The sequence below is a fragment of the Falco punctatus genome (assembly GCF_963210335.1).
Source record: "Falco punctatus genome assembly, chromosome: 1".
In the NCBI taxonomy this organism is placed as follows: domain Eukaryota; kingdom Metazoa; phylum Chordata; class Aves; order Falconiformes; family Falconidae; genus Falco; species Falco punctatus.
The window spans coordinates 114,738,237-114,763,683 of NC_137580.1; the positions used below are offsets into that span (position 1 = coordinate 114,738,237).

Here is a 25,447-nt window from a genome sequence, read left to right on the forward strand (position 1 = left end):
AGTATCTGAAGCCCTTTATTAACAAAATGTTGAGCTGTGGTGATGAAAGCATGCCATAGGTTTTGCATACTCCTCCAAGTAGAGTTCAGGCTGTAGAAAGAGCCAGTCCTTCTTTGGGGGAGAAACTCACAAATACCTACGCTGTAATTTTTCTCCATTGGGTATTTAATGGCACTAAATGCCTTTCTACCCTTCAACACATGCCTTTCTACCTTCAACTAAAACAAATGACGTACCAAAAGCAACACTGCACCGAGTATGCAACTTCCAGAGCTTCTTCAGCTACACAGAAGGTAACTCGAATGGCCAAAGCAGACCTGCTGCTGCCCCGAATGCCCCGCGCTCCTCAGGTCGGACCTCGGCAGCCGTTCAGCACCATCACGGCAGCGCGCGGGGCTGCGCAGGGGCTGTGCTGTACAGCAACAGAAACCTGTCTGGGAGCCAGCACTGTCTCCTCTGTACTCACATGCATAGTGAAGAAGGATGATTTTTTATACTTTTTTCTTTTTGGTGTACAGTTCTGCCTTTTATAGGGGAGAAGGAGTTCAAATCTAACTATACCAGTGGTTTGAGTTTCCACAGGAAATGACTTGGGGTTATTAACATTTTTTTTTCCATTGTAAAATGATCACAAATGCTCTGACACAAGAAGATCCTAAAATTCCTGCCAGAGCCTTTACTGCTAAAAGTCACAATATCACACAATCTACACTCTTCCACTACTACAAAAAAACCAAGGACAAAGCCTTTGATCTTCCCATCTTTTCTTGTGGCCCATGGCCCACTGTAGCCTTTGCCAGGTGTCATCTTCAGTACTGGAGATCTCAGGCTTATTGCAGCACTCCGCAGCAGCTTTGATGGCTTCGGATGCACAGGAGACGAGGAGCAGACTTTCTGGACTCGCATCTGTTACACAGTTGTTTGCCGTTCTGCAGAACTGGACTCGGCAGCCCTGGGGGTGCCCTGCTGCAGACGCCAGCAGCGTGCCTCTGAAGGTACCAAAGCGCCACCGGCCAGATTCTCTGCTGGTGCAAATCCATGTGGCGTCTCAGATGTCAGACTGCCGGTGACTCGACCCTTCGCACGTGGCAGCTGGGACGCGAATGCAGTGCACTTGCCCATGGGCGCTGTGATTAAGAGGTACAAAAGCGAGTCCCTCCTGTGGTCTGTGTATCAGGAAGGGCTTTAAAAACCCACTCAGTTCCATTCCTGAAATAACGCTGCCTGAAACTTGTTATGCAGTCGTCTTTAGCGACTGATCTCTAAGATCTTTAGCGATCTTGGAGAGGGTTCAGATTCTCTCCAGTGACTCCTCTAGCACTAGGAAGCTTGCCTCTTCAATATCTCACTGGGCAGAGAGAGCCCTAACTATAAAGTATACCTGTAATTTTACACTTAAGGGCACATTCAACCATATAAGACAAATGTAAACACAGGTATTAACAACAAACTTTCAGAAGTGGCGAAACAAATTTGCTTTTGCTTATAGCTTTGCAGATCGGGAGTGACTCCACTGGTATCATGGAGTATCATGGTATTATCGTTTTAAATAATCCTTTGCACCTGACTGACAATTCTGATTCAGAATCAATTTCAAAGCGATGAAGACCTGTGCATATTATTGCACAGCGTAAACATTGTTCCAATGAGATTTAATTGCCAAGAGGCACGGATTAGATATTAGCGTGTTAGTAACTTGAGAAAAGGTTCTGTACGGGGTACGCTGTTGAGTTAAGCCAAATCAGTCCCTGGGTTTCCTGGGGGGTATTATGCTGCAGTTGCTTTCGACACCTTTTTGCCATCCACTTCCACTACAACATTACATTCCACGTACAGGCTCAAAACTAACAGATGATAACTCTGAGCCTCTAAGTTCAGGATTAAGAAACGAATGTACGGATCTCATCTGACAGCATGTGTTCAGGATCTAACAAACCTCACCCTTGGGCTTCTCCGGAGCCGTGTCAATAGCTGCCTTTCTTACATGGATGCTGTATCAAGACCTCTGAACTTGGCAAAAGCTAAGCACTTTCCTGACGCTTTGCCAAGCAATCAGTTAAGCCTTTTCACTTTCTGCTGAGCAGGAATCCGATGGGAAGAGCATTGGCCACCTGGTGACACAAGAACATGGCAAGAAACAGCGGTGCTCACCTGGCCAGGGAGAACTAGCCCAACTAAAAGCGATCCCATCCAAAGGCTGGATCTGTGCACCACGGCATTGGCGCAGTCACAGCTGATGTATGCCCAAAACGACACAAAGGCAGCATTTCACACATGTTCCCTACGCCAAACTGCAAAACTCACTCTCAACAATAAAATTCCAGCGGGAAGGTGCTCCAGGAGGACAACAGCTTACGGTGACAGTCCCCAACAGGCAGCTTCTGCTTCCAAACCCTCGCTGCCCCCCTTTTGCCTGGCCCCCACTTAGTTCTGAAGCTTGTCACAGCTGAATGGAACAACGAGATCCTCCTTTCAATCTGCCAAGACAAGAGCTTTCAGCTGCCCACCCTATATGCTCTGACCTTCATAACCAAACAAAGGAGTACCAACTATTCATTGAGTAAACCAAAGTGTTTATAAAAAAGACATTCGACATGGCTACTCAAACAGCCTTTACCATGTAGGCTGCTATTATCTCCTTCCTAATAAGCAGACAGTGTTGTTAGGAAATTCTAAAATCATGCACTGAGCATCTGAAAAAAATTTCCTATTCAAAACACACAATAAAATGCAAAATGGAGCTATATTTTAAGATGGCTGGGTATGGGTTTGTGCATTAGCACAAATGCCTCCAGAGAGGAAATTTTGCACATGAAGTACATTATTAATCATTTTCATATCAATACTTTTTGGGATATTACAAGAAAAAACACACGGGGATTAACAGATTTTGAGGTTCATAAAAGGCATTTTGATCCTTGATGACTTGGTTTTGTGTGCAGTGTGTCCCTGAGGACTTATTCTGACAGTAATTCTGCACCGAGCTCTATATTTCTGTTTGATTAAAATACATCTTCCGAAAAGGCACTTGCCGTCCTTGCTAAGACATCTGGAGAAATGGAAAATTCACCACTTCTTCTGGTAGCTTGTCACAAACACTGCTGAAAAATGCGTATCTTGTGTCCACAGACAAATGGGAAACATCAGCATTCCAGACTCCTGCATCGCCCCCTTTCTAATTCTGATTGATCACGGTTGTCATACGCTCCAGGCCCAATTCCACCAGGCACCACGGCTATGTCAGTCCTGGCGGGTGTGTAGAAGACACTCGGTGCACAGCAAGAGCAGAGCATCGGAGGGAAGAAGCGCCTTTTGCTCAGAGAACAGGCTTTCATCTGCTGCAGAACAACTTCAGGCAGCAAACTATTTTTTAAGAGTTTAAGGCGAGTAAGTTCCCATGGATACGTGTGAGTATCCCACATGTTTAAGAAGGCAAGTGTCTCACGGGCTCACTAATGCTTAGCGTGGCTCAATTAAACGTTCTTCTGCCGAAAGGAAAAAAGGGAGGTTGAAATTGGGTATTTACTAAGCAGATTAAGTAATTCTCTATTTAGAAGAATGTAGCACTCCACTTAGCTTTGCCATTCCATGTGATCACCCAAAAGAAATCAGGTAGCATGGCAGACAACAAACGAGCTCTGCTGTTCTCTGCTGGCCCGCTGTCCTGGCCGGTACATGGAGGCAGAAAACAAAACAGTGCAGAGAACAGCTTCAAAACAAAAAGTTGCGTGCAACTTAATTCTCAGAGATGAGCTATCTGTGCCAAATCCGGATCTTGAAGTCTGTGGCAGTCAGTCCCTTGACTGCCATGCCGGCAGGATTTGGCCCCGGTAAAGTATCCGCCTGCATTCCCAGCTGCTTGGTCCAGCTGCCACGGAGGAATGCAGGGCTGCCGAGGGCGCTGGCATGGGACTGAGTCCCAACTTTCAGTGCAAAAATATTTCCATCTCAGCGCCTGGATCTAAACTTTGTCAGCAGGACGGCTGAATCTGATAAAGCAAATCCCTGCCTGACAATAATTGGGGTTAGATCCTCCTCCCCGACCAGCATTCAGATCATGTTGGAGCCAGCTACTTTAATGAATATAGCTGTAAGCATTTGGAGCACTCGGGAGCGAGACACGTACATCGATGGGCAGTAGGAGGGAGGAAAGCAGACTTACACGCGTGTGTATGTTAACTTTACTGCAAATTACAACCGAGTAGTCAATACAATACTTTTACAGAGCTGAATCCTACTCATACAAGTCAACGAGAGTTTCACTGCTTTGTAGCATGCCACAGAGAATTAGATGACGGTTTGCACAAAAGTACTTTGAGGAGGGATCAAATAAACATATAGCAGTCATTTTAGCACTCTGGTTTAAGCAGAAATGTTTGAAGGCATAAAAGCCGGTTAATTCATATTGGTAATCAATGGGAGCTGAGGGAGTACAGCACTCTCGTACCCTTGGAAAGCTGTCCTTCGCCTGTGGGTTGCCCTAATCTCTGCTTTCTCTAAAAGCCGATCAAAACATAAGGCACTCATGGATTTTGCAACTGTCCCCAGATTTTCTACCTCACTGGGAAAGTTGTTGCCGTAGCCCTCATCCATCCATCACACCCGTACCCCCCTCCCCGGGTGGATCGGCTGTCACCAAAGCTCCAGTTTAAGCCTCACCGCCGCGCTGCCCGAGCCACACTCGGTTCACAAACCGTTCCCACGGGAGCAGGGGCCGTTCCAGCCGCGGTCTGTGCCCACCGCTGCCGCTGCCTGAACGTACCCGACAGACGGGGGTCCCGCCCGGGGCCCGGCTGCCCCGTCGCCCGTGGGGTTCCCGTGCCCGCAGCGAGCCCCGCGCCGCCAGCCGGGGGCGAACCGCAGCGGGGCGGGGGAGCTCCGCGGGGCGCCGCTCTGCCCGCCCGGCCCGGCCCCGCACCGAGCCCCCGGGCCCGCACCGAGCCCCTGGGTCCCCGCACCGAGCCCCCGGGCCCGCACCGAGCCGCCGAGTCCCGCACCGAGCCCCTGGGTGCCCGCACCGAGCCCCCGGTCCCGCACCAAGCCGCCGCCCGCGGGCCGCTCCACCCGCCCGCTCTGCCCGCCCGCACCGGCACCGGCACAGGGGCGGCCGCTCTACCCCCGGCTCCGCACCGGGCGAGGGGGGAGCTCCCCCTGCTCTGCACCGGGGGGGGGGGCCAGCTCTACCCCCGGCTCCGCACCGCGTCCCCGCTCTGCCCCCAGACCCGCACCAGGCGGGGTGGGTCCCCCCGCTCTGCGCCGGGGGATGCAGCTCTGCCCCCGGCCCCGCACCGGGGAGGGGTCCTCCCTCTACCCCGGCTCCGCACCGCGCAGGGGTCTCCGCTCTGCCCCCCGCCCTGCACCGGGGGGTGTGGTGGTGTGTGGGGGTGTGGTGGTTCCCGCTTTGCCCGGCTCCGCACCGGGGGTCCCCCCGCTCTATCCCCAGCTCCTCACCGGGGGGGTGGGGGGGTGTCTCTTTCTGCCCCCAGACACGCACCAGGGGGGATCCCCGCTCTGCCCCCAAATCCGCACCAGGCGGAGGGTGGTCCCCGCTCTGCCCCGGGCTCCGCACCGGGGAGGGGTCCTCCCCCTACCCCCGGCTCCGCACCGCGGGGGGAGGTCCCCGTTCTGCCACCAGCCCCGCACCCGGCGAGGGAGGGTCCCCGCTCTGCCCCCGGCCCCGCACCGGGGAGGGTCCTCCCTCTACCCCGGCCCCGCACCCGGCGGAGGGGGGGGTGGTCTCCGCTCTACCTCCGGGAGCGGCGCCGCAGCCACCCGGGGGGGTGCGGGGAAGCCCCGGCGGGGCGGGGGGCGGCGGCGGCCCTTGCCCCGAGGGCTGCCCGGCCCGGCCCTGCCTCCCGCGGGGGGCGGAGCGGCCGGCGGCGGGGCCGGGAGCTCCGGGGCCGGTGCGACGCTGCCGGGGCCGCCGCCGCCGCCCATGGAACCCAACGGGACGGCGGCGGCGGGGGGCAACGCCTCGGCGGCGGGGGGCGGCGGCCCCGGGGGCGGCCCCCTGCTCATCCCCTCGGCCTTCGGGACGGTGCTGTCGGTGATGTACGTGGCCGGGGTGGCGGGGAACGTCTACACGCTGGTGGTGATGTGCCACTCGGCGCGCTGCGCCGCCCCCATGTACAGCTCCATCGTCAGCCTGGCCCTGGCCGACCTGCTCTACCTCTCCACCATCCCCTTCATCGTCTGCACCTACCTGGCCCAGGACTGGTACTTCGGGGACCTCGGGTGCCGCATCCTGCTCAGCCTGGACCTGCTCACCATGCACGCCAGCATCTTCACCCTCACCCTCATGTGCACCGAGCGCTACCTGGCCGTCACCCGGCCCCTGGACACCCTGAAGCGGTCGCGAGGCTACCGGAAGGTCACGGCTGGGGCCGTCTGGTCTGTCTCGCTGCTCCTGACTCTGCCCATGATGCTGATGGTCAACCTGACCGAGGGGGGCAAGGCAGAGGGCAAGGTGAAGAGGATGTGTGCGCCCACCTGGAGCGTGGATGCCTACCGGACCTACCTGACAGTGCTCTTCAGCACCAGCATCATGGCCCCAGGAATCATCATCGGCTTCCTCTACACGCGCCTGGCCAGGACCTACCTAGAGTCCCAGAGGAACCCCCCCCACAAGGAGAAGAGCAAGAGGTCCCCACGGCAGAAGGTCCTCATTATGATTTTCAGCATCGTGCTGGTCTTCTGGGCCTGCTTCCTGCCCTTCTGGATCTGGCAGCTGGTACGGCTCTACAGCAGCTCCCTGCAGCTCACCACCCAAACCCAAAAGTGCATTAACTACCTGGTGACCTGCCTGACCTACAGCAACAGCTGCATCAACCCCTTCCTCTACACCCTGCTCACCAAAAACTACCGGGAGTACCTGCGCAACCGGCACCGCAACTTCTATAGGTTCACATCCTCCTTTCGCAAGAGGGGCTCCAACCTCCAGTGCTCCTGGGGACGGTCCATGTCCTCCAGCAACCAGTATGACTACAGCTCGGAGGCCCTGGGCATGGCCACGCTGAAGGACAAGTGAGGAAGAGGAGGTGCTCCGGAGACACCAGGACCAGCAGAGCATCTGGCCAAGGTAGAGCTTTGGGACACCTTAGCCCTGAAAGGTCCTAAAAACTCTTTTCTGGTGGGCACTAGTTAGGGGCAAGAAGTTGCGTGAACCCAGGTACTGTGAGATGCCTCTGAATTTCGGGCTGGCACAGGGCTGTCAGGGGGGTCCTGCCGGCAGCCAGCAGCCGTGTGGGACAAATCCTTCAGGGTTTGGGGTGCAGAAGGTGAGGGGGATGCTCAGATGCGCCGCAGACTCTTTTCCCACTTTGCTGTTTTGCCCGGCTCCGGCTCGGCACAGCCTCCCTGCCGTGTGGTTTTTGGGTGCTGTCTTCAGGGTGCAGCAGGGTCAGGTCCGCAAAAGTCTGAGGCTGCTGTTGGTTAATGTAGCTGCGAGCCCTGGGTTTGCTCTATATATTACCACTGCCTGATTCCAGACAGCGTAGAGAGACCTTTAAGCCCCTTTTTCCTATTGCTTGTTACGTTATAGCACACTACAGTTTCACCAAGCTTAAAGTCTGTATTTTAAAATGCATTGCAGCAGCACTTTGAACTCCAAGCATGCAAAAATCAGAAGTTAAACTGTCAAAAACTGCAGGATTACCTAAAAAAAAAAATAATAAAATAATGCGATTTTTTAAGGTTTCTGCCTAAGGCGATTTGAATTTGCCACTGATTTATTTTTTTTTAAAGTTGGTCCCTTTCTTAACAGTCAACAGGGCTTGAAAAACTGAAACTTTACTGTGGAAAGAAGGAAAAATGTCCTGTAATCCTATCACTCAAAGACCTGAGGCTCTAAGAAAAGCAACTGAATTGTATCATGAGACTCATCATAAAAGGGACAAATTTATTCATGACATTTGATCAAAAGCATTTTGCCTCAGTGTATTCTGCTCATTTTCTCCCCACTTAGCATCTAGTAAGCCTTCACCTCAGATACTAGGGATGCCTGCAAGCACCTAAACAATTGTAAAACCTCAGTTTATAAAAGGAATGCTGATTTAGAAATGGACCATCATTGGGTTTCCCCTCAGGTGGTCACTTCACCCAGCTCGGTGGTGGATTTCCCAGGGGAGAGGCTGCTCTTCCTGAGCTTATGGATGAAGTTGGGTTTGATATTCCTCTTTCTGGTCTGGGAAAGTGTCTGGGGAGAAGTAATGCACAGCAGGAGTTGTGTAAACTATTGTCAGCAGCTAGTGATGCCCAGGGACTCCCAAAACTGCAGTCACATCCCGACCCCCATCTGCTTGAGCGGAGTCCAGCCCAGCCCAGCAGCGTTCCTGGGCTCCTGGGCTCCTGTCACACGCCACACTTCAGGGTATGTTTGTGCTAGAGCAGAGACATGAAGTGCCACCACAGCAGCCAGGTATTGGGAGCAGGGAACACGGCACAGCAACATGCTGGGGCTTATGCTCTCGACTAACAGCAAAACAATAAACCCTTCAGGGCACATGTTGGAGGAACACCAGGGAAGCAGGGTCCTGTGCCAGGAGTCAGGCATTCTTCTTGTAGGTGCAGCAGTTGGGAAACTCTTTGGGGAGAGGGGAATAGGTAACTCACCTTGCCCATATTACTTTTAGCCGTGGGACTGTCTTCAAAACATTGGTGACCACTTTGTTGTGTCCCAGTGTTGTGTACGCTGCCAAGCTGGGCAGAATGAATAGCCCTAACGGTGCCCATTTCCTTAGGAAACCGGGGGACTAACACACAGTTCATGTCGGGAATTGGCAGGGAGAGCAGGCTTCGACAGTTTTTATGAACAACTTTCCAGGAACAAATTAATTTTTTAATTCTGAATTCTGAAGTCATTGTTACTTTTCCTTTGCTTCCCATTCCCAAGGCTGGAAGTCACTCCCATATAAGAATAACAAATATAAGACTTAACGGACAAGGCAGCATGGGAAGGCTGGAGTACGTGCGTCATCTGCACGGTGAGGTGTGCAGTGCCGTGCTGCTCTCGGGCAGGGTCGCGGTGTGGCCGGACAGACGTCCTGGCAGAGCCAAGCATGGCTGTGTCCCTGCCAGGTGTCGCACGTGCCATTTGCCCACTTCTGAGAAAAAAAGAAAAAAAATTTTTTACGGCTATAGAAGGAAAACCTCCACCCTGATTTGTATGCTGATGTGATGCAGTACTGATATGTCTTGATTTCCATTGCTTGGCCCAAGGAGAAGGTCCTTGGAAGGCCACTACCCAGCACAGCGTTACAAGGCTGCTATAAATGGGTGATTACTATGTATGACATAGTTGCAAGGCGTAGTGTATATCCATTCACAGGTATGTAAGGGGAAGCAGGTGATGGAAGAGCCGTATAGGTGTCAAAAAGAGTATTAGGGAATACGCTTTCTGCTTTAAAAAGACCACACGTTAAAACATCTAAACAAACAGTCTAAAAAGATAATAATTAATAAGATGGGAAAGCTGAAAAGGAGCTGTGCCTGGGGAAAAAAGGCATGAAAACCCAGAGCAGGTGGGATCTGCCCTTGTAACCTACAGTAAGCAAAGAGAAGGGTTTGATTTGGGGTACCCAGGGCACCTCGTCCACCCCCAGCAGGGATTCTGCTGCTCCGCTCGGCATCATGAATGGTGCATAGGGGATGTGCTTTCTGTGCCACATCGTCAGAGCATTAAACATCAAAGGATGGAGGAGCATCCAGATGAAAGATGGAATACTGGATATTTGTCACTCGGGTTTTTCAACCAGTATGTGCTTCGTCCCAGTCCCATCCCAGCACTGCTTCTCTCTCCCATCAGGCTCTGCTAAACCCATACAAAGTGACTTTAATGGGAGAACCAGTAAATTTGGGGATGCCCGCAAAGCGTGTCCCTTGGGCAGAGGAGACCCGCCTAGGGCCAGGCTGGCCAGCCACCGGCGATGCTGCTGTGCGCAGGGAATGGTGGGCTTGGGCAGCGCAGACCCCACAAACAGCTCCTCAGGAGCCTCTCACCTTCCGGGGGATCAGAGCTCAGTTTCAAAGGTGAATTACACCAACAGCATCCCTCTTACTGTCCCATCGGAGCAGTTAAACTGCCACAAGTTGGTAGGTTTGACCCACTTCGTAAATATCCTGTAGGAGCAGATGTTTTAACTGAGTTCCTGTTGTCTGTCACTGGGCAAGCCTTGACGGCTCTTGGTGTGCTCGTGTTCTGGAAATGAGGAGACAGTCTTCACCTATCTTCCTTCAGCAACAAAACCCAATTAACCTGGTAGCTAGCTTTGGGAGGGGGTTGCTGCTGCCTGTCTATAGCAGAACCTCCTGTCTGGGGCTGGCACAACCTTTAAGTTACCCCAAAGGGGCAGCTTTGCCTGCTGCTTACCCCGGGTGTTTTGGGGAGGGTGCTGGTTTGGGTCTGGAAGGTCCTCAGTAGCCATAAGCCCACCTCCAGGGGTGCAGGTCACACCAAGCTCCTGTAAAGCAGCTCGGGCTATTTCCTATGCGAGGGAGAGGTAGGACCTGTCCTCAACACTAAAAAGGATGAGTCAGGACCCCCAAAATCATGAGGTTAAAAATGCATCTTGTCTCCACAACCACAGAGGCCACAAAAGTGTATGAAAATTGAGAGAAACACATCACCAGAATCTGGGTCATGGGACTCTGCAATTCTATGTACCTTGCCACCTACGGTAAATCTGGAGCATCTCAGGCCAGGGCTGAAGTAGCAGCAGGAAAGTCAGTCGGGCTGTAACTGAGCAGAATGTGGTGATTCCCTTGAAAACAATTTTACTTTGGCTATTCTACATTCCAAGAAGGCAAGCTATATGTACCCTAGGATCAGCTGTCATACCCAAATCATTGTGATCCTGTGGTTCCTAACGTGGATTTTGTAATTATAGATGAATTTTTGCTCCAGGTTTGGTGGCACAGCTACTTCTTCAGCAAAATGGGAAATGGTGATTTTAGGAAAGGCAACAGCGTTTTTCTTGTTGGGCCAGAGGCTGTTACCACAAAACTCCATATGTGCTTTATAAGAAAGAAAATAATTAAATCACTAGAAAATCTTTTCCAACACCCCTTAGGGTTTAGGTTATTACAAACAAAAACCCCAGCCCAGACTGGGAAAGCAATGCAGTTCCACCCTGCATGCTCCTTCCCTCCCACAGTCTGAGGGGGTAACTGCTGCAGCAATGGCAATTCTTCTGCTTTCACTTGAAAAGAGCAAACGCCAGTGCTTTGTGGGACAGGCGAGAGCGGCTGGTTTCACCGGACCCAGGAGAATCCGTTTGAACCTTACTGCATTTTAGCAGACTTTACCTTCAAACATTTTTTAATCATCTTTTTCCCCACTTTTTTAAACCAAATTTGCAATAAATATTCAGAAGCCCCCGGTTACATTTTAATAATGAGTGCAAGCAAATCATTAACTTTTTTACTCCTATTTTAGTAGTCATTTTTGGTGCTTAGCGTGTGATTGAATACCAGGGAAGCCGGTGAAATAAGAGGTCTTTTGATGAGCATTTTGTACCTTGCGCCACAACATGCAGGACTTGCTCCCAATTGCACCAACCGAGGAGGACAGGCGGGATGACCAAGTTCATAGTCTGTTCCCCCATCAGCCTGATGAGAGGAGAAAGTGCATAACCCCCGCAGCCAAGCCCAGCCCCCAAGCCATGGGAGCAGGTAACGCAGCACCTGAGAAACCCGAAGGCAGCCGCAGAAATCCAGACACCTTTGTGGGAAGTTTGGCCGGTTCGGGACGCCGGGCTCTGGCCGTCCCATTCCCGAGTCCCTCTGGTGGCAGCAGCATCCTTCCATCCCGAGCGGTGGGGAAGAACAATGGCTCGTTATTTTCGGCTTTAAAACATAGCGGTTGCGCACAATCAGGGCACAACCTAACCATGTAACAGCATTTAATATCTTTAAAGTGTAACATCACTCCAGCATCGGAAGGGGCCAGGTCTGCTGGAAGAGCAGACAAGCCCGCTGCAAGGGTAACCCTCCCTCCCGCACGTTTCTTCCCATGCCGAGCCCAGACTGGCTTTATTCCTGGGATTTTGCACAGCATCCTCACTGCCAGCACCCATGGCAACACCCAGAGCTGGCGACTAATTACAGTTTAGCCCAGCTTGGGGCTGGGGGGGTGTGCGCCTTATACCTGTGGTTGTTGCTGTTAGTTTTAAGGTTTACTGGGGAATAGGAGAGACGTGGAGTTAATTGCTGTGGTCTGTAAGAAACACATTGCTTTGTCTTCAAAATAGTAGCCGCAGCTTCACAGGATACCCTTTAAAGTTATTGTTCAAAACGAGCGTTTTTGCCCTTGTTTGGGAATGTGTGTAAAACAGAGCAGGGGGGTGTGCGTGCTCTGCTGGTAGCTGGGGGGGGGGTGCGGCGAGGGGGGCTGAGAGCAGGCGGGGGAGCTCGCTGCCACCTCGCTCAGCCAGACCCCTGGGGTGCAACAGCTTCTGTCTGACACCCGACATCGAAAGAAGTTATTGAGGTATATCAAAACACTAAATGGGACATATATTAGAAGTTGTTGGTTTTTTTTTAAATTATAAACATTTCTGCGTCAGGAATCCAGCTTTCTGCCCACACCAAGTTTCTAGCATGGTGTGTATCACCCTGGGGGAGGCTAACTTCATCTGAGCAGGTTTCAAATGGTCCAGACTGAGCTTTGAGATCTGTGGTCCCAACTAGAGCCGTCTTGCCCCCAGAAAAGTTTCTGATGGAATATACCAAAGCAAAATTGCTGCATTTTCCTTTTTTTCCTCACCCAAGAATGGTACAATTAAAACAGGAAAGGGAGGAATGAATCCTGAAGAACTCTTCTGGCATTTGGACTTCACTTTTCTGGTTCTCTCCACTTACAATTTAAATTTTAATTTCAATGAAACATTTTTGTAAACACTAGGAATGCTTCTACAGTGAGAAACAAGGTGAAGCATTCGTTGAATTTATTTGAGAAGCTGAACTTCGATATTGTGGCAGACCCCACCCCAACCCCTCCATTAAGATACCTGGAGGGAAAGTAGTAAGTAAGTAAATTTGTGCCAAATCCACCCACCCAGCAATATTAGTCGTGCTTGGCAGGGGGTACACATCTAAAACCAAAGCGGTGCTAATGCTGGAGAAGGAAAATCTGCAGTTTGTCTCAGCTTGTTTAGGCCAGTGTCTCTCCAAGATGTCGTTAGCCCTTCCTTGTGCGTTCCCGTTAGGATCTTGAATTCAGCTCCTGAATTCTTAACTAAAACCAACATGATTTCATCCAAACAAAGCAAGGGAGATTCCTGAAGCTTAATGTGGTGTGTCCGTAAACGCAGCCTTTTGGAGACAGTTACCTCTTCATAGATGCGCTCCTCCAAACCTCGCCAGGGACGGCCATCAAATCCACAACACTTCTACGCCTTTTATCTTTTTAAATATCAGCTTGACATTTGAGAACCACAAGGTTCTTGCAAGAAGCCTCCCAGGAAAAGGCACTATGTAGCAATTACTCCTCAGGCTGCCTTGAACTTATCTTGCAAAAATCTGGAAGAAGGATGAAGAAGGTAAATTAACTGTAATGCATCAATGCTAAAAGGGGAGAGACAGTGGCACTCTTGAAGACACACAGAGGACACCTAAACTTTCAGAGGCATGCAGGTGCCAGCAAACACGCTGTGCAGGGCAGCAGGCTGAACCGGCTCCTGTGCCCAGCTGCTGCAGCATCCCCCCTTCAGGAGCATGGGGACGCCAGCTCCTGGCGCCACTCAACACCCCTGTAACCCCACAGATTGAAACTGAGGTTCTGCTTTTTCTTCCTAACAGATTTTTTTTTCTTTCATTTAACACTGTAGAAGGGAATATCTTACAGCAATAGCATTATTATAAAATCAGCTGGATCCCTAGTTCCCTCTAGCCACTGCGTTTTGAAAGCAGCTTCCTGCCCCAGTGTTCAGGCTCCGGCGCGGTAGCAGGACTGCACAGGGGGGCTGCAGCACCCACCTGCACCACGCTGCACGGTCGCAGCGGTTATCTGACCCCACTCAAGTGTATATATTTGTCTTGCTTCACATCATCTGCTGGTGGGGACTCGCAGGCCATTCATCCTGAAGCACTAGTGCTGTTGGTAAGTAACCCAGGCAGGCTTAGAGCAAGGTAGCTAACAAAACCAGAAGGGGTTTACGAGGGGATTGATGCTGGGGACACCGGTCAAGGTGACACTCACTGTCGGAACTGGAGAGAGGTTAACTTAAACGGGAGGAGGTCGGAAGTCCTGGCTTCTTGTAGAAAACCACCACTGACTTGCACTGTGACCTTGGGGACGTCACTTATTCTTGTGCTGCTGTTTATTAAGTGCCTAGAAAACAGCGACACCATTTCCGTCATCTGCACGAGTGGTTTGAGGTGTCACTGATGTGCGTGAAGTGGTTTGAGATCCTCGGGTGAGACGTGCTATGTACAGAAGGGAAAAGGTCTCTGTGTAGGGATAACTTAGGGTTTGCATTAGCTATTAATGGTGGAACAGAGATGTTTGTGTGCCAGAACTTCCCCGTGTCTGATGAACGGCAGCCGGATGGCGGTGATCCCTTACCCCACAGCAGTGGTGGCTCTGCTCGGCTGGCTTCGCGGGGAGTGCAGCTGAAATGAGTCCTGATAAGAGCATCATCATTTCAGTGTATTGATACCCTCTCTAAAGCCCCTCCTGGGCTGAGAAACAACAGCAGGACATAGAGTAGGGAAGCAAAATCTTTTTTCTTCGCCCCTGGGAGCCTCTTCTCCCCCAGGTTATGGCTTGGGAGCGCCGGGGTCTGTGCAGGTGGAGGCAGCGTGTCGCTCCCAGGCAGAGCCGGTGCCACAGCCTGCTGGAGCGGCGGGACCGTGGTGCAGGGGAGGCTGAACAGAACGAATGATCCCAACGCTCATCACCGACTGCTAAACACGGAGAGCTTCCCGGTCATTTTGTTGTTGGCATCTTTTTAGAATGATTAAATCTCTGCCTGAGGCACAGAACAAGCATCCCCGACAACAGGAGCAGAGGGAATAGCAACCCAGTAACTTTGCTTGGCTGTTTGTATTTGTTTGTTTGAATACAGAGGCTAGTTTATTGTGGCAAACATCTCTGAAATGTCAAAGCACCACTTCGATCTTTGCAGCAGTTTCTCTTTGGCAGGATGAGAAAGTGAAGCTCCACAGCCTATGGTGCCCAGCAGTAGGGAAAAAGCTCTCTGTGAATCTGGTTTAAATGGGGGGACCCCTGTGGAGGGATGGGCACAGAGATGGAACATCACTTGCTCTTTTACCTCCATCCATATAAGTGAATGTTTTCTCTACCAGGTGCTGTGTGCCTTGGATATTCATTCACCATCTTTGTTATTCAGAAAAAAACCCTGTAAGAAGTCTTGGGTTTAGTCCAGTAAAAGACAAGAAAAAACTTCAAACCTGTAACTTCACAGCCTCGGGAAACTGTGTGTGTCCCCCCGCCTTTAGTCCTTGGGTTCACAGCCCTGGGGGGGTGTGGAAGCAGGGAGAGGGGCGCCTCGGGCACGGGGAGAAGGGCTGTGACAATTACACCCCCTGCAAAATGCAAAAGTGAAATAGTGAAATAGTTAACTGCCACCTGGAATTACTCGTTGATCTTAACGAGAGCACTGAGAAATTGCTGTAGGCTGAGGGAAGCTTAGAAAGGTGATACTACCCCAGCCTCATGCAGCCTCCGGTCGTGGGGCTTTACGGATGGGGCAGAGGTGGGCACCCGCGGGGGCTCGGGGGGGAGGAGCACGTGCCAGGCACTGGCAGCAGCGGGGGCTGACAGCTCTTGAAATCTCTCCTGTCAGGGTCTCGGTGCAGAACCAGCGTTTGATCTGACAGCCATGTGCCCCATGCAAGATGCAGCCGAGTCCCAGCTCGGCTTCCTCGCACGGCTGCTTCTCTTCTTGCCCCGTTTACTGTGCCTGCAGTACCCCCGAGCACAGAGTCCTGCGCGGGGCGGGGGTCCGGGGCAGCTCTGCCCGTCTGCCCGAGTCAGGGCGCAGGAAAAAAAGAAGCCAGCACGAGCATGTTAGCTGAGATCTCAAAAAAAGCATGAAAGCAGCATCTTAATAGGCATTTTTGTCTTCTGTCACATTGTTCAGTAACCGTTTTTCCCGGAGAGCTCTGAGGGGCGTGCTGCAGGCAGGTCAGTCTGCAGAGGGTCCATGTATAATTACAGACTCATCCCAGGACCTGCCTTAACAATGCGCGTTCCCATCGCTCACCTTAGATGGCATCTCCTGCCCACGGGGAAGACGAGAGTTTTCACAGAAAGACCGTGGATCAAACACAACTGTTTAGGTTATTTGTTCAGTAGAAATACGTGCTTGTTTCTAGCACGTTACTGTCTTTGGTACTGTCTTACTTTAATCTTATGATTATTTTTTTCTCTCTCCACGTGTCCTGTCCTTTCCTCGTGTTACGTTGCCTTCTCAGCAACAAGTCGCAGCCTCCTCCAAGGGCTCTGCTTCCACCCTTGCTTTGCTCCACTGCCAACACCACCCGTCGGGTTCTGTCACGTGCCGGGGAGAGTTTCGAGGCTTTGGGGAGATCCCATACCTCCTGAATTGCAGGTCTGTTGTTTCGGGTTGCCCGCAGAGAAGGCAAGAGTCTCTGCTGATTTCCACAAGTCAGAAAGCAGGCAAGTTTCTGCAAGTGCCATTGCTATAAGCAAATCCTGTGACAACATTAGAGGAGATCGGGCTGCGTAGCTAGGAGTGAAATTTGACAAGCTTTGCCTTTGCTGTTGCTCCAGCTTCAGCCTCCTCTGGCCCCTCATTTAGGCTGGTACATCTGGTTTTGCAGCCTTGTGGTTTTAAAGGATTAAGCCATTTTACTTCATAGGATTGGGGCAGGAGGTGTTTTCCAATCAAGCCAAAAATAATTATTTCTTGTCCCAATCAGATTCACTGTCCACCCCCAGGCAGCTAAACCAATGCAACTGATGGAAGAGAAGCGCTTGTGAAACATCTTCAAATCCCTTTTAAAAGTCACGGGTGAAAAGCTTCAATGCACTTGGGCTTGTTCTTGTTTAAAACATCACTCAGAGCAATACCTGGCTGAATTTGCAATCCAACCGCTTTTACCCTGCTACAACTAGAAATATGTTTAAGACTTGTGTTCCTGGAGGATTTGGGCTTTACCGTCCGTTCTCCTGCTTCGTGGGCAGCAAGGCAGCGGCTTCCCCCCAGGGAGGCTCCGTAAAGCCTCGTCAGGCAGAACCACCATGGACCTTTGTCTCTTTGCCAGAGCACCCATGGAAACATGGTACTGCAGCTTCCATCCACGCTAATGATTGTTATCATGGATCTTCAGTCTGGAAGGGACGACACACTGAAGGACGGGGCACGGGGGAGCAGTTTTCCTTACACTGCCTCTGGACCTGGGGGTGGGAGTCGGGGGGGGAGGGGGTGTGTTCCGTTAAGTTTTCAATTATTTGACTCACGCTTCATGGGTTTGGTTCCCCGGCACATGAACAGCTGGCGATTTCAAAGGCTGCAGTTGGTGAGGGCAGTGCCAGGAATGTATGGTAATTACTTGCTGAGCTCATTATAATTGTTCAGTTATTGAATAATTTGGAAAGGCAAGCAGGGGGAATATCTGGTTAATTGAGAGCTCACTTAAATCACTGCTAAATTTAGCCTTCCAAAACAGTGCTTACCTTCCCCGGGATTGAAAGCCTTTGCTTACCCACGCTGCCGGGGGAGCAGGAACACTTTGTCTTTGACTCCAGCCACCAGGATGGCACTTGCTCTTCACCTTGTGGCGTCGTGGCTGTGCTCCTTATCCCCCGGAGCTCCAGCCCTCCCACACTTGGCTTTCACAGGCATTAAGATCTCTCTGCAGCTGCCATTAGTCTCCAGCGAGATGTTTAATTAGAAGCAACTCACCTGTAAGTGCTCGGGTACTTCTGGGACCAGATTCTTATCCAGTGAAAAAAAATGACATTACAGACAGAACAGCAAGGGATGAGCACTTACAGAGCAGGAGAAGAGCTTTCAAGCCCTTGTCAGGTTTCTGTTGCTGCTGCTCTAACACAGTTGTTGGGCAGATCTTCTTTTGTTTGAGGTTTTTGATAATTTAAGGTTTAGGAAGCAAGCTGATCACCCGGAGGATGCTTTCTGGAGTGTGGACTAACTTCCAGGGGCTCTGGGAAGTCTTCAAGGCAGTGATCAAGAGAGAAAAGCTTTTACAGCTTTGTCTTTACCTGTTGCACCAAGAATATCAGATACCTGTATGCAAATTCAGGCAGGCTTGTAACTGAAAGGATTTTATTTGAGGACTTTTGGGGAGAGTTTTGAGGGAGGGACCTAAACAGGAGGTATCACTTGACTCAAGATGAATACAACTTAATTTTAAACAATGGTTACATAATAGATTAAATAATTATTTTGCTTTGGGCTTCCTGTTTAAGTGCTTTTATGCTTTGTCCTAGAGTAATTTAATTTAACATCATTCCTCACGCGCAGTGTCAGCCAAGTGTAAGTACCACTGCAGATACACCCACGGGATTTGGCTGCCAGCTGGCGCAAGCTGGTGGAAAAGGGACCCTCCTCCCAGCGTGGAAGTCAGGCACAGGTGTTTGCAAAGGAGAAAAAAGAAAAAGCAAAACCTTGAAACCCTTGCTGACCACAGGCAGAATTAGCACCTTTGCACTTGGAGAATGAAAAAAGTTTAGAGCCTCCAGGAGCTGGTGGCTGCTCCGGTCCCATCTGTAGTACGCACAACATAAAGAGGAGGGAGAGTCCATCCTGAATCTCATCGTTCATAGCGCACTTCAGAATCAAGTAAACTTATTTTTTCTGTTAGGGCAAAGGCATTAGAATAAGCCAGATCTTGTATGTCTGGAGACATCCCAGTCTTTTGCAAAGGCATCCACGAAGTTCTTGTAGCTTGCTTTTGGTTTAAAAGCTGCAAAAAAGGAAAATAATTTTTGAACAGGGTTTTCAGAGCAAACCCTGCAAGGTAAATTCTGCAGAACAGAAAAGCCATCAAAGCGGGTTGATCTTCAGACCTGACAACCTTGACAGGCTCCTTGCAGCAGCGTCATTTCTGCAGTTACCCATGGTTACAAAATCGTTGAATGAAACGCAATCCAAACCCATCGAGGGCTGTAACTCTCAAACAGGCAAAACAAATGAACTGGAATGATAACCAGTCAAGTACTCCACTGGGCCCTTAATTGAATATTTTGCCAAACTGCTGCAAATCAACGGAGCTCGTCCATTCTGAGCCTGGGTTGCTGGGGAGATGAGGAAGCTCCTGGTGGGATCTAGTTGATTTTCAATATTCCATTTTGGTTTGGGGGTTTTTTTCTTTTGGGTTTTTTTGGTTGGTGGTGTTTGGTTTGGGGGTTTCAGGTTTTGGGGTTTTGGTTTTTTAAAGAGGGCAAGGCACAAGGCAGCTCTTCAAGATATCCTGTGATTTCAAGCAGAGAAGTGTTATGGGATATTCACTCGCTGCCCCCAAGGAAGAAGAATCAAGTTAACATATCGTCTAGAATTACCATTTTCTCTTCAGTTAGTAATTCCTTCTAAATTAATAAGGCCAAGACACCTACTTTAGCAAAACAATTAAATAGTACATCAATAAAGTAGCTGCCTTACATCAGGCAAGTGACTTTGCTTCATTCCTCCCCCTTACTTTCATCAGCACTAAATATGTTCTGCCCTGGCGGGTTAATGTTCGTGTGTTTGGGACCACTTCCACTCCCAGGGCAGTGATTTTTGGGAACGCCAGGCACATCCGAGCTCCGGGCTGGCCGGGCACCCAGCAAGTGCTGAGCCTGGGGACACGGCCGGTCCCGCTGCCGCCGTCACTCAGCCGATCCTCCTGCATCAATCCCAGGGAAATGTTATTTAATCAAAGCGGTTCCTTAATGAAGCTTTTTCTAATTATTCTTCCTGAAACATCCTGCTTTAAGGCTTTATGCAAAATGTTTCTGCAAAGTAGCTTACCAAGTTCCAGAGGAGCTTTACACTTACCCCCCCCAAAAAAAAAAAAAGGAACCCAACACTGTTTTAATCACTCAGCCTTGCCTCTGTGCTTTCTGCCCCTTCCTGCTGGGCATCTCTCCGGTTTGTGTGGATGTATGCCACGGAGGCAGCCACACGCTGATTCTGTTCCCCAAAGCTGGGGAATTTCCCCATGGGGAAAATCCATTTTCTGCTGGATTTTGGAGGTGCTGTGCTGGGAAGAGGACACCAGCAGTGCTGTCAAGATCTTTGCTTCCTGCAAAGTGTTCCTGTCAAAGCATCTTTCTGTGGCACACCAGGGCAGCATGAAACTTCTACCTCTCCCATCAGTGTCCTTTCCTTACTGGTACTCGAGAAGCCACAAGAAGTCAGCAACTACAGAGTCCTATCAGCAAAGGATGGCTGGAGAATGCTGCACACTGATCTGAACTTTCAAAACTAAACGAAACGTCTCTAAAAAACTATTTCAGCCTCTTCTTGTGAACGGATCCCACTCTGCTGAAGTCCCTGGGCATCAGTTAGCTTTGCCTTTCCCAGCACGTGCACCTGGGTGGTATCAGGCCCCATCAAGTGTCATTTGGGACCTTAGACCTTGCGGCTCAGCACTCACCATCACCTGGATTTAGCATTTGCTCCTTCTCAGCACCTCCTCAGCAGCATTCCCATCACCTATAACATCTTGCTGAGACTTGCAAAAGAGCCCAAATATCTCCCGTTCCCCCCTGGAGTCCTTCCTGCTGCCACCACCTCCTTAGAGCCCCAGATCTGGCAGATGCGTCCTCCCCATCCCATCTGCTGACTGCATCTTGGACTTGACGGCTAGAGTGCCCCGTCCAGCCCTCGCTGTACCCCGAGCCCCCTCCCAGGGTGGTCTCTACCACCCATCCTGTGAGGGGCCAAGGGACACCAGGGGTTTCTTGGCTCCCTACGCGGGAGTGCGTGCCGTCAGGCTTCTTGTAAGCATCAGTTTTACTGCCTCCTCCCAACATAAACTGGACAAATTGATGGAGCCCTGGCCGTGAGGATAAACACCATCTCCATTGTTTAGAGTAACTGGCTCCTGCCAGGAGACACGCGCAGCTGAGCTGCCACCCTTGCTGCTGGGAGCCGCGGGCGGGATGGTGGTGCTCCCCCGGCAGAAGCCCTCCTCTGCTATCAGACACGAACAGGAGCAGCCCGTAAGGAGGATTAAGACTTGAAAAAGTCTGCAGTTAACTCAGCTACCGTAATAATCTTACACTTACTTTGCAATAACACAGAGGACTAGCGACCCTCCCTGAGTCACTTGTAAAAATCCCTGCCGCGGGCCAGCCTGAGCCCGTGCCCGAGCCCGGCAGTTGGCTTCCAGCTGCAACACACCAGCGGTGCAGAATGCTGGGGTTTAGGGGGTTTTCATATTTCAGATTAGTTTCATCTTTTTAGCTATTTAGGAATGGTAAATCCTCGTGTGATTAGGAAGCATTCTTGGCTGTTACCTCTCAAAAGAGCTTACTTCAATATTTATGGTCAGGCTAGCAGTTTTGAAGGAAACTGAGATTAGATAAGCTCGTTAAGTCAAGCATGCGTTCCACACCTGCGCTCTTCCCAACAAAACAATACTTCTCAATTTCAAGGCAGCTAATTTAGAGGGAGATTTTTATTTGTCGCACTGACACAAACCTGGCCGACGGGCACGCTCCGTAAATAAAGCTGGCTGGGATGTACGCCCGCCGTCCTCACTTTTCAGCCCTGCACACAGCTGGCAACCTCTGGTCCCCCAGGTGACCACCTGGTGCAGCTGGACTACTCAGAATGCATCCAACGCACATGCCATCGCTGTTAGAGAACTAAAATCTTGTTCGTTTTAAATAGTTTGCAATATGCTCATCTTATTCCCACCGTTGTCGTCTCCGTACTGCAGAGAAGCCCTCACCCCTTCGGAGGCGGCAGCGGATGCCCAGGGCCGGTGGGGACTGCAGCCCCAGGGCAGGGTAACAGCCAGCCTGGTCTGTCCTGCTGCACCGCCGTCCCCGCACGGCCGTCCACAGCTCCCAGGGAAGAAAACTAAGGTTCAATAACCCTGTCCAGCCAGTGGGCAGGGGAGAGGCAGACGACGACATTTACTTTTCAAGTTAATTGATCCACTTATTCATTTGCTCCATTTCATTCATTAAAAACAAAGCTTTACGGCTCAAAGCCTTTTGCTTTTTTCAGCTCTGTCAAATGGTCTGAGGATATTACTGTTCCTTATGACCCCTGACCCGCTTGTAACTTCCCTGTACAAGCCCTGAGCAGCGTCCGTGCGGTTGCAGCGGCTCGGGGTCCTGCCAGCCACAGAGCTGCCCTCACCAGGGGCCAGAATAAGTAATTTAGACCTCAACATCTCCAGAGTATCTCCCTGTACAATTCAGCTACAAAAAGGCTTTTGATTAGTGCCCTTCTGTGCATGCTTTATGGCTGAAGTATTTAATTTAAGGAGAATGATGAGGAAGAGGACAATTTTCAATGGCCTGCTCTAAAGCCTAAATAAAGATCTTCGTTACAGTCGGAAGGTGTTTAACTTGTATTGAAAGTGATAATTTTTGCAGCATGCTGGAATTCGCTGACTCACAAGCCATCTGGAGGTGCTAAAAGCATTTAGAAAACAAAGGCAAGAGGTCTCAAGTTCCAGTTGTTGAGCTGAAAATACCCAGGCTCAGGGGCCGCAGGCGGCTGCGAAGGTGGAGGACTCCGAGGCTCTTGGCACTAATAAATGTGACGTGAGCGAGCGCCGTCAGCACCTCCCGAGCTGTGTGCTTGTGGCTGGACACTTCCAAATGAGAACAGCCTTCCTGAGAAATCCACCTGCCTTCATTTTGTGCCTGGGCTGAGGCAGAGAAATGCGATTCTTGCTGCACGCACGTAGCCTGGATGGACGGAGACCCCCAACAAAACGCCTGTGCAACCAGAAAGGGAGAGGGAGATCTACCAGCTGTGTGCAAGCACGGAACAGCAGCGGGGAGTACTGAGGAGCAGGTGCATATCCCCTGCACCTCAACTAAAGGACTGAAAAACGAGTAAAACTTCGCCCTTTCTCACGGTTCCAAAACACCCAAATTCTCAAAGCTTTTCGTTTTCAAGGGGAAAAATTCTGTACGCTTTGTGTATTTATGAATTCAGTCTTAATTTCTTCTTGGATTGTTTCTTACAAGTCTTAATTCTGCCTGGCGCCAGAAGTACTGGCATGGAGTACACATGGAGGACACCACCACCTAAAAATGGCCCAGCTGATACACAAGATACATACAGAAGAAAGCTTAATTCGTTATTTTTTAAAACATGGATGCAGTATGACTTAACTTATTTTAGCATAGTCAACATTCCGTTCAATTGCCTGAAAGCTTGTATTTCCAGTTCTGTGTCTGATCTTCTAATGAAACAATAAAGTGGACTGAAGGGGGGGAAGGACGGATGACACCAGTTCAACATTGTGGAGAAATCCCCGTAGGTGCTCCCTGCCTAACACCTTCTTAAATTTAACTTACCCTTCTGCTTGACTTACTTTTGTTGTATTTCTTTTTTTATACTAGTAAAAGAGAGTTTATGTTGGTGATATTCCTCCCTGTGGAAAGGAATGCCTTCCTAATTAATTTCTATCTCCCTTTAAAATAAACAAACAAATGAGAAAACACCCACATGTGGCCCACAGAACTGTCATACTACAGGAGAAGTGCAGCGTGAGGCCACTTTTCTCACTTTTTTTGTGTTGAGAAGTGCAAGGGACTAAATGAGCTCAGAGTCCATCTGGTTTCGCAACAGCCTTTGAAGTTTTGAATCGCCTGGTAAACGGGGTTATTCAGTGAATCACATTTAAAGCCCTAGAACGCGGAGAGGACTCCCGGAACACATCTCCTGCAGTGAGATAAATCAGAAATGAAAACATTTGCCTGCTAAAGGCAATGGAAGCAACCACCACCCAGAGCCAACACGCGCAAAATGCCTCCATGAGGACCTGCTCCTGTGTACTCCCCCCAGACTTTGTGGGCTGGCTGGCAAGTTACTATGCTGAGGAGGTCACTCCAAGGTGTGAATCCACCCGGAGTCCTCACCCTGGCAGTGAAAAGCAGTCCCAGAAGAAATGATCAGTATTTTTTTCTGTGGAGTCAGCAGCAAAGTGTCCAGGCACCTATATAAATAGCTTAATATAATTTTGTAATTGTATAAAAGAGACAAATTCAAGATGTCTGTCCAGAAAAATCAATCCTCAGTAACCCAGTTGGCTTCTTTGTTGTTAACAAAAGCACAGGAAGGGCAACCATTTCCTAAATGAGCTTTTTGAATGAACACTGGAGGCTTATTACAAGAAATTTCCAGAAACAACTAACATGAACGCTCCATAAATCTCAGCTTCTCTCTATAAATAAAATTCTTCTTCGGAAAAAGGTGCTGGGGGTTCAAGCACATGCTCCTTCCCTGCTACCACACCAGTGAGCCTTCAGCTGGAAGTCTCAGGCGAAGGTCTCCGTAAAGCTCATTAACAATCTACCTGACCTGGCAGCTCACGGACTGATCCGGTACCGACTCCTGGGACAGCCTCAGGATTGTCCTGCAGCCACCTGGATATTTTGAGGTTTCGGCTTTGCTTGGATGGATCTAAAGGTTACAAAAATAAAGGAGATGGTACTTCCAGGCTGCTTTATTGATTTTGCAATAATAACTGTCCGAGTAAGGCATTTCTTGTCATCCCACAGTCTGATCGGCACGTGTAGCATCCCGTTAAAGTCAGTGGGAGTTTAAAAAGGAGCAGCTCCAGCAGCAGTTCCTTAATGCAAAAGTCACTGACAAAGAACAACAAAAAATGGAAAAAGAATAAGTTTCTCTCTTATCTGTTTCAAAATTCAGTACTCGCTGTCTGCAGGTTATCACAAACGACAAGAATGTCCAACAGCAGGCAGCACCGATACCTATCTTTTCGTTATTTTAGCCATAGGAAAACAGGCACAATGGAAATAAATCTCTGACATAAAGGGTGGCGTTTCCAGTATTGCCAATGCCTCTAACGGAAGAAAAAATAGACAGCATTTGGAAAAAACGAATGCTGAAGAATGAAAAAAAAAAAAAAAAACAACTCAAAAATGGAGCAACACTTGACAGTTCCACCACTGTTAAGAAATTCTTCTTAAAGATTAATACACCCCATGGGCTGAAAGGGCTACTGGAAAAAGCTAGCTCCTTTCCAGTCCTAGCAAGCCAGTCTGTGAATAAATAACTGCCTGAGCTTACATACCCTGTCCGATATGTGTACAGGTAACGGCTTGATGTGCTGGGATGGAACGGAGAGATGAAGTGAGCGATTTAGGGGAGGGGATGGACACAATCAGAGGGAGATGTGCAGTTGGAAATAGGACAGTTATTTTCCTTGGACAGTCCACCCCGAAAAGCTTTAGCGCACTTCAACAGCACTCCCGTGGAAGGTAACAAATGCCCCCCCCCAGATCCCGTGGGGATGAACTGAC

At 50.1% G+C, this 25,447-nt stretch overlaps 1 protein-coding gene across 2 annotated transcripts in view; it reads left to right on the forward strand.

Moving 5' to 3' along the window:
* Positions 1–5,935: 5,935 nt before the first annotated feature.
* LOC308068106 (urotensin-2 receptor-like) overlaps positions 5,936–25,447 on the forward strand; it is a gene marked incomplete at its 5' end in the record, with an annotated part of 44,623 nt that continues 25,111 nt past the window's right edge. The window contains one exon of one of the 2 annotated variants that reach the window (XR_013929862.1): positions 5,936–7,078. Coding sequence is in view for 1 of the 2 variants with exons in the window: in XM_080398127.1 (XP_080254253.1) it covers positions 5,936–7,027 (1,092 nt within the window). Of the gene's footprint in view, positions 7,694–25,447 lie in introns of those variants that run through there. The other variant, XM_080398127.1, reaches the window with a different exon arrangement.